General features: G+C 38.4%; 2 protein-coding genes across 2 annotated transcripts in view; one reads left to right on the top strand and one right to left on the bottom strand.

Annotated features, from left to right (window-relative positions):
* LOC129754971 (interference hedgehog-like) overlaps window positions 1–12,751 on the top strand; it is a 49,897-nt gene that overhangs the window by 20,502 nt on the left and 16,644 nt on the right. Inside the window, exons 2-6 of the mRNA XM_055751245.1 lie at window positions 1,044–1,672; window positions 1,739–1,911; window positions 1,968–2,141; window positions 5,900–6,729; window positions 7,298–8,113. Coding sequence (XP_055607220.1) covers window positions 1,055–1,672; window positions 1,739–1,911; window positions 1,968–2,141; window positions 5,900–6,729; window positions 7,298–8,113 — 2,611 coding nt within the window. The 5' untranslated portion in view covers window positions 1,044–1,054. The remainder of the gene's footprint in view (window positions 1–1,043; window positions 1,673–1,738; window positions 1,912–1,967; window positions 2,142–5,899; window positions 6,730–7,297; window positions 8,114–12,751) is intronic.
* Window positions 6,662–7,229, bottom strand: LOC129754970 (selenoprotein H-like). The gene has a single exon (XM_055751243.1). It carries the CDS (start codon window positions 7,217–7,219, stop codon window positions 6,740–6,742), a length of 480 nt encoding a protein of 159 aa, XP_055607218.1. The 5' UTR covers window positions 7,220–7,229; the 3' UTR covers window positions 6,662–6,739.

Here is a 12,751-nt window from a genome sequence, read left to right as displayed (position 1 = left end):
GTGCTGTTGCTATTGGTAAATTTTGATCGGTACTTATTTTCAGCGCTGCTGTTTCTGCTATCCACAAAGGACAGCATCTATCGATGGGTCCATGCTTTCCTGAACAATTGTGGCAATAACTGGGAGATGTACAATTGTCTTCTTCATTCTCGTGCGATTTCGAACAATTTTTGCATGTTCGTGTCTGTTGCTGACATTTTATTTTCGGATGTCCATACTTCAAACATTGGCGACAAAGAAGGGGCTGGGAATAATACGGACGGGTACGGACTCTCAAAAAGCCAAAGTTTAAAAATTCAGGAACAACTGTGCTGTTAATAGTAAGAACTAAAGTAGATGTACCTACAACTCCCGTAGCCGTTTTTTTTTGGTGATACGTCTGACATCAATGATTTTTTGCGGAGTTAGTTCTTTTAAAAGTTCCTCATCTGACATGCCTTCTACGTCTCTACATGTAACGACAAATTTCCTTTGGTTTAATTGAGGATGACGGCCAACCGAAATTGGGGTGCCGTTTCCGAGTTGAGTTAATTTGGCAAGCAATTTAATCTGATCTTTATTTCTGATCTTCAGCACGTACCAGTTATTCCTGCGTTCTATAAATCCTCCTTCAATGGTCCCTACATGATCTGCAATAAATCGCGAGATCACAAAGGGATTTTTTGGTAGCTCGTATCCGTTTCCAGCTTTCAGGGTCAGATAGTATAAACGGCCGTGTAGATTCTCGTGGTCCAACCATTCCGGAACAGTTCTACCGGGATAATCCCCGGGCGATGGGCTCATCGCGAGCACTACGGTTATTTATCACTACTATAGAAAAAACTAATCATTGCCTTTTGTCACAATATCGAGGGAGAAAACACATCCGATCGCGACGAAGGCAGAGGACAAACTCCGAACTTTTCATTTGACGTGGTTGAATTAAAAGGAATCTTTCGATTGCTTTGATTCAGTTGAATCATTCAACCAAGTAGGCTCACAACATAATATTTAGAGTATTTCCACTCCTAACGTATGATTTTTCTTATTTTTTATAATTCCAGGCTCAAACAAAATGATCAACAGTGAAATCGATAACCGCCTAGGCAGCGGTGAAGACCTTCAACAGTACGAAAACAACTCCTCCGCCGAGGATAACTCCAACCGCTCAAGACTTCCAACAACAACCTCACCTGCCCACCGATCGTCGACCGCAATGGATTCGACATCCTGCCATCAGAGTATTAGCTGTTGTAGCTGCTGTAGAACAAGTAGCTGTAGCTGCGGCTGTAGTCGACACAATTTCCTCAGGCGGCAACGATGGCACTGTTCAAGCAGCAGCAGCTTAGCCAATCGGTGTTCCTTGCTCATAGCTCTCGTAGCGACTTCTCTAGTGTTAAGTTGTTCGATGGCCCTGCCACATTCTTCGCATCATTCTTCGACGACGACGTTTGGATCGTCCGGAAGTAGTAGCAGTAGTAGTAATAGCAGATCTTCGACTGGTAGCAGCAGTAGTAGTACAAAAAGTTTAGGGGTCTACATGATCCGATCACCGGAATCGACGACGGCTCCGGCCGGTGATGAGGTACTGTTTGAGTGTGAACTAAATCTAATACCGGAGCGTCTGGAGTGGCGGTTTCGGCCTCAAGATCGACCCGGGAACCGGGAGGACTACAGCTATCTCAATAAACATGTGAGTCTCCAAGCTTTTTCTTAAGCAAACTTTCCCTAGAACTAATCGACTTTTTCTTAAACACAGGAACACAACGTGAGTACAAGCGAAGGCACCTACAAACTTCACGTTTACGTCAACTCGAAAACGATCGGCGAGTATCAGTGCGTGGCGTGGTTTGGTGCCTCAGCAATCGCCTCGATCCCAGCCCGGCTAACCCTAGCCTCGATCAGCCTGGACAGTAATAGTATTAACAGTGGGTCCAGTGGCTACAGCAATCCCTATGGGCCACAACGAAGCACCGGCCACAACGAAGCACCAGCACCAGCAGTATTAGCGATTATGGAAGACGACCTGATCAAGTGCCGACCATGATGCGCAGGGTCTTCTCCCAGCCTCAGCAGCGACTACGAATCTCTCCGGGAAATAGTATTATCATCAAGTGTGGTGAAGTGGCGTCCAATCCACCGGCCATCTGGAGCTATTACAAGTAAATTTTGTGGAGATCATTTATACTACGAGAAATCCGGCACACCAAACGCCTGGAAGCAGCCAAAAACTGAAAACACTTGAAAAAAACTCAATCTCAAATTTAGCAAAACAAGCTGATAAATGACAAAAATGACAAAAATGACAAAAATGACAAAAATGACAAAAATGACACAAATGACAAAAATGACAAAAATGACAAAAATGACAAAAATGACAAAAATGACAAAAATGACAAAAATGACAAAAATGGCAAAAATGACAAAAATGACAAAAATGACAAAAATGACAAAAATGACAAAAATGACAAAAATGACAAAAATGACAAAAATGACAAAAATGACAAAAATGACAAAAATGACAAAAATGACAAAAATGACAAAAATGACAAAAATGACAAAAATGACAAAAATGACAAAAATGACAAAAATGACAAAAATGACAAAAATGACAAAAATGACAAAAATGACAAAAATGACAAAAATGACAAAAATGACAAAAATGACAAAAATGACAAAAATGACAAAAATGACAAAAATGACAAAAATGACAAAAATGACAAAAATGACAAAAATGACAAAAATGACAAAAATGACAAAAATGACAAAAATGACAAAAATGACAAAAATGACAAAAATGACAAAAATGACAAAAATGACAAAAATGACAAAAATGACAAAAATGACAAAAATGACAAAAATGACAAAAATGACAAAAATGACAAAAATGACAAAAATGACAAAAATGACAAAAATGACAAAAATGACAAAAATGACAAAAATGACAAAAATGACAAAAATGACAAAAATGACAAAAATGACAAAAATGACAAAAATGACAAAAATGACAAAAATGACAAAAATGACAAAAATGACAAAAATGACAAAAATGACAAAAATGACAAAAATGACAAAAATGACAAAAATGACAAAAATGACAAAAATGACAAAAATGACAAAAATGACAAAAATGACAAAAATGACAAAAATGACAAAAATGACAAAAATGACAAAAATGACAAAAATGACAAAAATGACAAAAATGACAAAAATGACAAAAATGACAAAAATGACAAAAATGACAAAAATGACAAAAATGACAAAAATGACACAAATGACAAAAATGACAAAAATGACAAAAATGACAAAAATGACAAAAATGACAAAAATGACAAAAATGACAAAAATGACAAAAATGACAAAAATGACAAAAATGACAAAAATGACAAAAATGACAAAAATGACAAAACTGACAAAAATGACAAAAATGACAAAAATGACAAAAATGACAAAAATGACAAAAATGACAAAAATGACAAAAATGACAAAAATGACAAAAATGACAAAAATGACAAAAATGACAAAAATGACAAAAATGACAAAAATGACAAAAATGACAAAAATGACAAAAATGACAAAAATGACAAAAATGACAAAAATGACAAAAATGACAAAAATGACAAAAATGACAAAAATGACAAAAATGACAAAAATGACAAAAATGACAAAAATGACAAAAATGACAAAAATGACAAAAATGACAAAAATGACAAAATGACAAAAATGACAAAAATGACAAAAATGACAAAAATGACAAAAATGACAAAAATGACCAAAATGACAAAAATGACAAAAATGACAAAATGACAAAAATGACAAAAATGACAAAAATGACAAAAATGACAAAAATGACAAAAATGACAAAAATGACAAAAATGACAAAAATGACAAAAATGACAAAAATGACAAAAATGACAAAAATGACAAAAATGACAAAAATGACAAAAATGACAAAAATGACAAAAATGACAAAAATGACAAAAATGACAAAAATGACAAAAATGACAAAAATGACAAAAATGACAAAAATGACAAAAATGACAAAAATGACAAAATGACCAAAATGACAAAAATGACAAAAATGACAAAAATGACACAAATGACAAAAATGACAAAAATGACAAAAATGACAAAAATGACAAAAATGACAAAAATGACAAAAATGACAAAAATGACAAAAATGACAAAAATGACAAAAATGACAAAAATGACAAAAATGACAAAAATGACAAAAATGACAAAAATGACAAAAAATGACAAAAATGACAAAAATGACAAAAATGACAAAAATGACAAAATGACAAAATGACAAAAATGACAAAAATGACAAAAATGACAAAAATGACAAAAATGACAAAAATGACAAAAATGACAAAAATGACAAAAATGACAAAAATGACAAAAATGACAAAAATAACAAAAATGACAAAAATGACAAAAATGACAAAAATGACAAAAATGACAAAAATGACAAAAATGACAAAAATGACAAAAATGACAAAAATGACAAAAATGACAAAAATGACAAAAATGACAAAAATGACAAAAATGACAAAAATGACAAAAATGACAAAAATGACAAAAATGACAAAATGACAAAAATGACAAAAATGACAAAAATGACAAAAATGACAAAAATGACAAAAATGACAAAAATGACAAAAATGACAAAAATGACAAAAATGACAAAAATGACAAAAATGACAAAAATGACAAAAATGACAAAAATGACAAAAATGACAAAAATGACAAAAATGACAAAAATGACAAAAATGACAAAAATGACAAAAATGACAAAAATGACAAAAATGACAAAAATGACAAAAATGACAAAAATGACAAAAATGACAAAAATGACAAAAATGACAAAAATGACAAAATGACTAAAATGACAAAAATGACAAAAATGACAAAAATGACAAAAATGACAAAAATGACAAAAATGACAAAAATGACAAAAATGACAAAAATGACAAAAATGACAAAAATGACAAAAATGACAAAAATGACAAAAATGACAAAAATGACAAAAATGACAAAAATGACAAAAATGACAAAATGACAAAAATGACAAAAATGACAAAAATGACAAAAATGACAAAAATGACAAAATGACAAAAATGACAAAAATGACAAAAATGACAAAAATGACAAAAATGACAAAAATGACACAAATGACAAAAATGACAAAAATGACAAAAATGACAAAAATGACAAAAATGACAAAAATGACAAAAATGACAAAAATGACAAAAATGACAAAAATGACAAAAATGACAAAAATGACAAGATGACAAAAATGACACAAATGACAAAAATGACAAAAATGACAAAAAGGACAAAAATGACAAAAATGATAAAAATGACAAAAGTGACAAAAATGACAAAAATGACAAAAATGACAAAAATGACAAAAATGACAAAAATGACAAAAATGATAAAATTGAACAAATTGTCAAAATTGACAAAAATGACAAAATTGACAAAATGACCAAAATTAACAAAATTGACAAATAGACATGAATTGATGAAATTGACTAAATTCTGAATCTGAAATCTGAAATCTGAATCTGAAATCTGAATCTGAAATCTGAATCTGAAATCTGAATCTGAAATCTGAATCTGAAATCTGAATCTGAAATCTGAAATCTGAAATCTGAAATCTGAAATCTGAAATCTGAAATCGGAAATCTGAAATCTGAAATCTGAAATCTGAAATCTGAAATCTGAAATCTGAAATCTGAAATCTGAAATCGGAAATCTGAAATCTGAAATCTGAATCTGAAATCTGAATCCGAATCTGAATCTGAAATCTGAAATCTGAATCGGAAATCTGGATGTTAAATTTAATATTTATCAGTGTTATTTCGTTTTCTCTCAACATTAAAGTTTCATTTTTCTATTAAATTTCTTCCTTCAGAGACGAAAAGGCCATCCCAGCTGATGCTCATCAGCTACCATCCGGTGGTCTGATTTTATCCCAGCTAAATCCATCGGATTCAGGAACATACCGTTGTTCTGCCGTCAACACAATCACCGGGACCGAATTAAAACTTCCCCAGAAGACAACTATTATGATCGAGTACACACCTCGAGCGCCACCGATGGCGATCTACAAGCCGCAGAACGTGTCCGCTACTCCGGGATCGGTGGCTTTGCTGGAATGTCCAGGCATTGCGAATCCGATTCCCCATCCTTCGTGGTTCAGGAGAGATGGATTGGCCATCAGCGATCACTCCCAAATACTACCCTTTGGGTTGCAGATTGATGACGTCAGTCCTGCGGATCAGGGCGAGTACATGTGCCGGATGGATAACGGAGTGGAGCCGGCCCTGGTTCATGTGATCAAGTTGACTGTGCTGGAACCTCCGAAGATCGTTGAACCTCCGAAGCCGACGCTTACGAATGAGAGCGATAGCTTAGAGCTAGAGTGTATAGCCAAGGGTTCACCAGCTCCGGACATTTACTGGATGATCAATGGGGATTATACCAAGTGGGATCCGCTGATAAAGGCTAATGGATCGAAGCTGCTGATCAAGTCAGTTGAGAAGAAGCATGCCGGTATTGTTCAGTGTTTCGCGAGGAATGAAGTGGGTGAGACTAGCGAGGGAAATTTGCTGCAGGTCAATCCCAAACAGATCCCCGGGGGTGTTGAATCATCTCCTCTTGGGTCGGTACCTTCTGGGAAGCAATCCGGAGGAGAGCATGGCGGAAAACGAGGAGGAAAAGGTGGAAAGAAACACAAACATTGTAAGTAGTGCTACGTGAATTTTATAATTGGTTTTTCATGAACGTTAATTTCCTTGTCAATTTTCTCTATCATCGGGGTATAATCAACCGGGAATTTTTCACGTCTTGGGGGCCCGAGGTCGATTCCACTCCACAACGGGATAGCCGGAGAGCGACAGTTCTTGGAAAACGATAGCTCGAACGCACCCTCCCGTGCTTCCAGTCTATCGAAGTCGTTCTGAATCAGCTTGAACTTCCGATCCGGGAAGGCCTCACAAACTACTTTGAAGAATTTCTCGGACTGCTCCCGATAAACGAAACACTTGATGCAATGCTCCACCGTAATCACCACCAAATTTGGATCGAAATGCTTATCGTCGCAGTAGATCAAGTTCTTGTCGACCTTCTTTTTGCCCTTCTTGCCACCACCTTTAGGTTTCTTCGGTTTATCTTCTGACTTTGCATCACCATTTTTACCTTTCGTTTTATCTTTCCCCTTTTTTTTCGGCATAACACCTTAAATTTTGTCACTCGGAAACAAATAAACAGTGAGCCTACTTTAACTAAAACTTTTTCTATTTTTTTACAGTGGTTATGATCCCACCTTCAAGGCCAAATATCACCCGGCTCTCGGACGAATCGGTGATGGTGCGGTGGCTGGTCCCTTCGAGTGACGGCCTTCCGATTCAGTTCTTCAAGGTTCAGTACCGGATGCTGGGAGACCCCTCGAAAAACATCGCCCGGACCCAGTGGATGACCGAAAACGAAGACATCCCACCGTACACCCGATCCTACGAGGTCAACGGACTCAAATCGGACCACTTCTATCGGTTCCGGATAGTGGCCGTCTACTCGAACAACGACAACAAGGAAGGTGCCGCCTCCGGAAAGTTCCACCTCCAAAAGGAATCTCAGCTGGGTCACCCCAAGAACCATCTCCTCGCTCCAACGCTCACTCGGATTGAACCGGTCTCTCAACATGCGATCGTCCTCCATTGGCAGTTTCCGCAACATCTGCCACATCCCATCGATGGGTTCTACGCGTACTACCGACCCGCTACCACGGCCGGGGAGTACTCGAAGGCTACCGTGGATTCAGCAACCTCTCGCCATTTCAAGATCGATCATCTGGAACCGGGAACGGCGTACGAGTTCAAGCTGCAGTCATTCACGGCGGCAGCGGCTTCTGATTTTAGTGCCATCCTTACCGGGAAAACGCTTAAGCCACCGACGCCGGCTACGCTGGCCCCGACGGTTCTTTCTCCGTCGGAAGTTGGAGACGGGACTAGTGAGGTTCCGAACTACGTTTACATGGGTGTCGGAGGTTTTGTGTTGGTGCTTGGCGGAATTATTCTGTGCTGCTGCTGCTGTGTGGCATGCAAGAAAAAGCGGGGACCCGGTGTTGGTAAGTTGGCCCCAATTTGAACATCCTTAACCCGAACGCTTCGAGTTTCTCGAAAAACACTAGCTCGTAGCTGCACGATCATTTTCGAGGGACCCCTCGCAAAAGTCAAGTTTGATTCCATAGAAACAAGCCCAAAATAAATGCTTTTGGTACTCTAGCTGGTCTGGAGCTACAATTCAAGAAATAAGTTCAGAGGTATTCCTGAAGCTTAAAGATTGCAAAAAAATACAAAAAAAAACTCCTTGGGAAACTTGAACAGTTTATTGGGCCATTTTTCAGGTACTCCTTCTTTAATTTCTACTATGAACATTCTTTTGTCAGGGTTTCTAGTTACTTTATACAATAGCCTCCACTTCGACCCATGATGACTGCTATATTTACCATTGATACAAATTATAAGATAATCTTGATGGGAAATAGCTTCAGAATAGGATTCTGTTAGGATGTCCTCCTCGTTTAGAGTGAACACCAGACCCAGTATCTTGGTTTTTAGCTCGTCATGTTATGTAGCTAGAGGTCTAACAAAATTATCTCTAATATTTTACAGAGGTAGAATGAGATCCCCAAGAACCATGTAACTCCCAAGGAGAACAACTCGTAAGAAAAAGTCTTATGGTGGTGGGTTCCTACACCAGGTCGTATAGACTTCATACCAGATTGAAGGTTATTAAGCCTAAATCAAGGATGTTAGATTAGGCAAATTGCTGTTAGGCTAGGTAAAGTATTTATGTCAAGCTGGGTTTTTTAAAGCCAAATGCTGGCAAAATGCTCCAAGATTAGGTTTTCACGTCTGACCTAAAGTGACTCAGTTTTTAAAACGGTATTTACGTAAGGTTAAGGGTTTTCTAGAGGATTTTTATGCTTGACTTACCATTGGTAAGCCCGGTTTAAGTTTTTCAGATCCCAAAGTTGAACTGGGGAATTTTGACCAAAACTATAGGCTTAGGCTAATCCGATGGTAAAGTAAAGAGTTTTCATACCGATGTGACAGATACCATGATGAGGTCGACGGTTCTGAGACTGGGGAAAATGTATTGAAGCCAGTTAGAGAGTCTCAAGAACAGGTCAAATATTGTTCGGCCCGCAAGCAAATATCATATCCAAAATTTGGCCCACCTGTTGAAAATGTTGGCCACCCATGGGCTAGACCGAAAACTCAATTCAGACCGAGGGTTTTGAGGCTACGACGAGGATTTAGCATGCATGTTTTTGGTATTCAGGTTTTTACTACTCACGATACTCAATGATACATTAACCAAGCTGAGTTTGTTTAGGTCATCTCACAGTTCTTAAGCAATTGTTAAGGGTATCTCTACTGGGCAAAAGTCTCAGGGCAAGACTAATTTTTCTAGGCTAGGCCAATGCCAAAGGTTTATGAGCAAACCAAGATCAAGCTTGGAGTATTTAGCAAGACTGAAGATGTTTAGGTTTAGGTTAAGGGTAACTAAAACTAAGGCTAAGACAAAACCTACTGCTCTGAGAGGAAAAATTGAACCATCAGGGCTTTGTGTAATTTCACAATAAGACACTACGCGAAACTAGTTCTTATTTCACTTTCCGGATTTTGACTTCGACCCGTGATGACCATATCATCTAAACACGAGTGCAAAAGGAGGCAGTTGGGGCGTGGGACTAATCTGGGAGCTAAGCAGATGATTTATATGCGGCACTCCGAAGAGATCATTGATCGCCCCACCGTTCCTCGACCTGTTGACCCTCAAACAAAATCCCCCAACCAACTCGTAAGAAATTATCCTAAAAAAAGATAAGTTCTACGGTTGGCTACAAAATCACGAACTTACTAAGAAAGAAGATTCTCTCATGAACTCATCTCAGGGTCCACTTTCCCCGACCAAAATTCTCCAGATTTGCTTAGGATATTAGAAAAGGGGCTGAAATCAAAAAGTCAAAAAATGGAAATCAACCCAAACTTCCAACCAAAGGCTGTTTGGCCGAAAGGACGCAAAGTTGAAAGAATTTTAAGCCGAATGGTCGATAGGCCGAAAGATCGTAATGAATGGTTACTAGGCCGATAAGACATCTTTTAACTTGTCTGCATGTTAGATCAAATGGTCATCAAGCCGATTGGTCGATAGGTCGAATAGACAATAGGCCGAATGGCTGTTAGGCCAAATTTTCGTAAGGCCGAATGGTTTTCAGGCCGAATGGGCATAAGGTCGAATGGACGATAGGCTGAATGATCGTAAAGTCGAATGGATGTTAGGCCGTATGGACGTCAAGCCGGCCTAGCATCCATTATAAAAACTACAAAAATGATCATTCGATCTAACGACTATTCGGCCTAACGACCATTCGGCCTAATGATCGCCCTAACATGCAGACAAGCGTACTATTTTTTTATCGGCCTAGCATGTATTCAGTTCGGCCTTACGACTATTCGACCTTACGACCATTCAGCCTTAAAACCATTCGGACTTACGACCATGCGGCCTAACATTCACTCGGCCAAATAACCTTTCCATTCGGCCTTTTGTCCTAAATATTCGGCCGAACTTCCTTCGGCCTGTAACCCATTCGGGCTAGCGACCTTCGGCCTAATCTTTCGGCCTATCGGCCTTCGGCTGAATGTCCGAACCCCAACCAAACGCACTTTTATGTTTAAATAAAAAAATATCAGCTACCGTTTTTCGGAACTAGGTATAATCGCACTCGTGAAACAATTTGCACTCTGACTTGCACTCGGAGGAAAGACTGGAGGAAAATGCAACTTTCATAAAATCGTTAAAGACCACGTTAAATTTTTTGTATTACCTTTGTGTACTATTTAACGTGCGAAATACAAATTTTTACCGATCTGGCCTACTTCACAGTTAAAAAAAAAAGTGAACGAGAAAAAGCATTAGCCCTCAAAATAAAAAAGTTATTGGTTTTCGTTACCGGAATTTCGTAATTATAAGCGAACTGATCACGAAGTATCGCGAAGAAAATTTCTTCTCCGAGATTTTTTATCTCATCCGAGGGTTTGATGCCCGATTTTAGGTCTATGTTTGGGTGGAGCGAAATCAGCAACCCGGTTACCATTACATTTCTACTAGTCTAATGATGGGGTTAAAAACCGGATGCATATCAACCAGTTGGTGACGATAAACTTCATGTAAACCAAACGCTGAGCTGCAGTTGCAATCATATCTCATTTAAATCTCTTCGTGGCGTCATATTTAGAGTGCTCCTGGGCAGTTTCGACGTCAGTATGAGAGTATGGGAGTAATACCCCTGATTGGCTATGGGTTTGATGCCAGCGAATGGTCTGAGAAGTGGCATTCTAAAATATCTTTTAGGGGTACACAAGCAAAATAGTTTTGGCAATCTCTATACTGTTACACGAGCCAAAACTTTCCCAGGGAAAAAAGTGAAGCAGAACAGCTTCTTCGTGCAGAAGATGATTACCTGTCAAAGAGAGTTTGGCTCTCTCGGTTGGTCAATTTTCATCCTGCGTTGGTACTAATTTGTCTTTTATTTGAAGTCAAATAACTTATGATCAGGATTTTCATCTGGCCTAAAGTATTAAACCCAATCCCTGCAATGATTTTTATGTCAGGCTAAGGGTATTCAAGGGGACTTTTACACCTTACAGCCCAGTTAATGGTCTTCAGGTCAAAACGATGGTCTTAAAATGAAGTTGAATTTTTTTTTAATTGAGGGTAAAGCCCATCATAAAGTCAAAGGGTTGCTAACCGATTGAAAGATGTTAAGATCAAAACCATGACCTGGCCGAGGATGCTGAAACTAGGAAAAGGGTTTTGAAGTCAGCTCGAGTTTCTACGGAACAAGTTAAGAGCCTATATGGTAGACCGCTGTATTTCAGGTCACGCCTCGAGTCTTCATGAAAAGAGGTTTGTGTGGTCAACACTGAGTCTTTAGGATATGAGGTCGGATCTCGAGTCGCAAGAAGAGAGATCGGGCCTTCAGTCGTACAAAGGAGAGATTTGTGTACGTGAACCTCAAGTCGATGCGAGGAGCGGTCGGATCTCGAATCGGAAGAGGACAGATAAGGCCTCGAGTCGCGAAGAGGGGAAATTAATGGGGTTTGGGACGAAAATGACGAGTCGGCATAGAGGTGATGTCAAGTTCAGACTACGCCCAAGCTAAAAGTTTAAGCCCAAGCTGGATTTATACACCATGCTGTGTGGCATGCAGAAAGAAAACCCCGTGTTGGTGAGTAAAATTTCCGTCAGGATGTCCGAGACCTAACATCAACCTTTCGCAAGAGAATGTTCCGTGACCAAAAAAAAAACAGTTTATTTGGTTAGGAATTTCAATCCCAAGCCACCAAAAGTCACATATTTACTTGAATGAAGCCATTGGAAGCTGCATATTGGCTGACAAAGAGAATCAACTGCCTAATTCCCTTTAGTGAACTTTATGTACTCATTAATGAACTTAAAAGTTGCAAAAGTGATCAATATGTACGTTGTATGTGACTTATTTTGCCCAATTCCCATGAGTGAACAATATGTACTCATTAATGAACCTGAAAGTTGCAAAAGTGACTGATACGTACGTTTTACGGGACTTAAGTCACATAAAGGGCACAAAAGTGCTCAAAACGGGATTTGGTAAGTCACATAAAGGGCACAAAAGTGCGCAAAACGGAATTTCGTAAGTCACAAAAAGTAC

The sequence above is a fragment of the Uranotaenia lowii genome, chromosome 3 (genome assembly GCF_029784155.1).
Source record: "Uranotaenia lowii strain MFRU-FL chromosome 3, ASM2978415v1, whole genome shotgun sequence".
NCBI lineage: Eukaryota > Metazoa > Arthropoda > Insecta > Diptera > Culicidae > Uranotaenia > Uranotaenia lowii.
The sequence above is the reverse complement of the archived record's forward strand: the minus strand, read 5'-3'. Positions and strand labels throughout refer to the sequence as shown.

What these genes read in the sequence shown, in the direction of transcription:
- LOC129754970 (XM_055751243.1), bottom strand. Translation starts at nt 7,219, where the DNA reads ATGCCGAAAAAAAAGGGGAAAGATAAAACGAAAGGTAAAAATGGTGAT.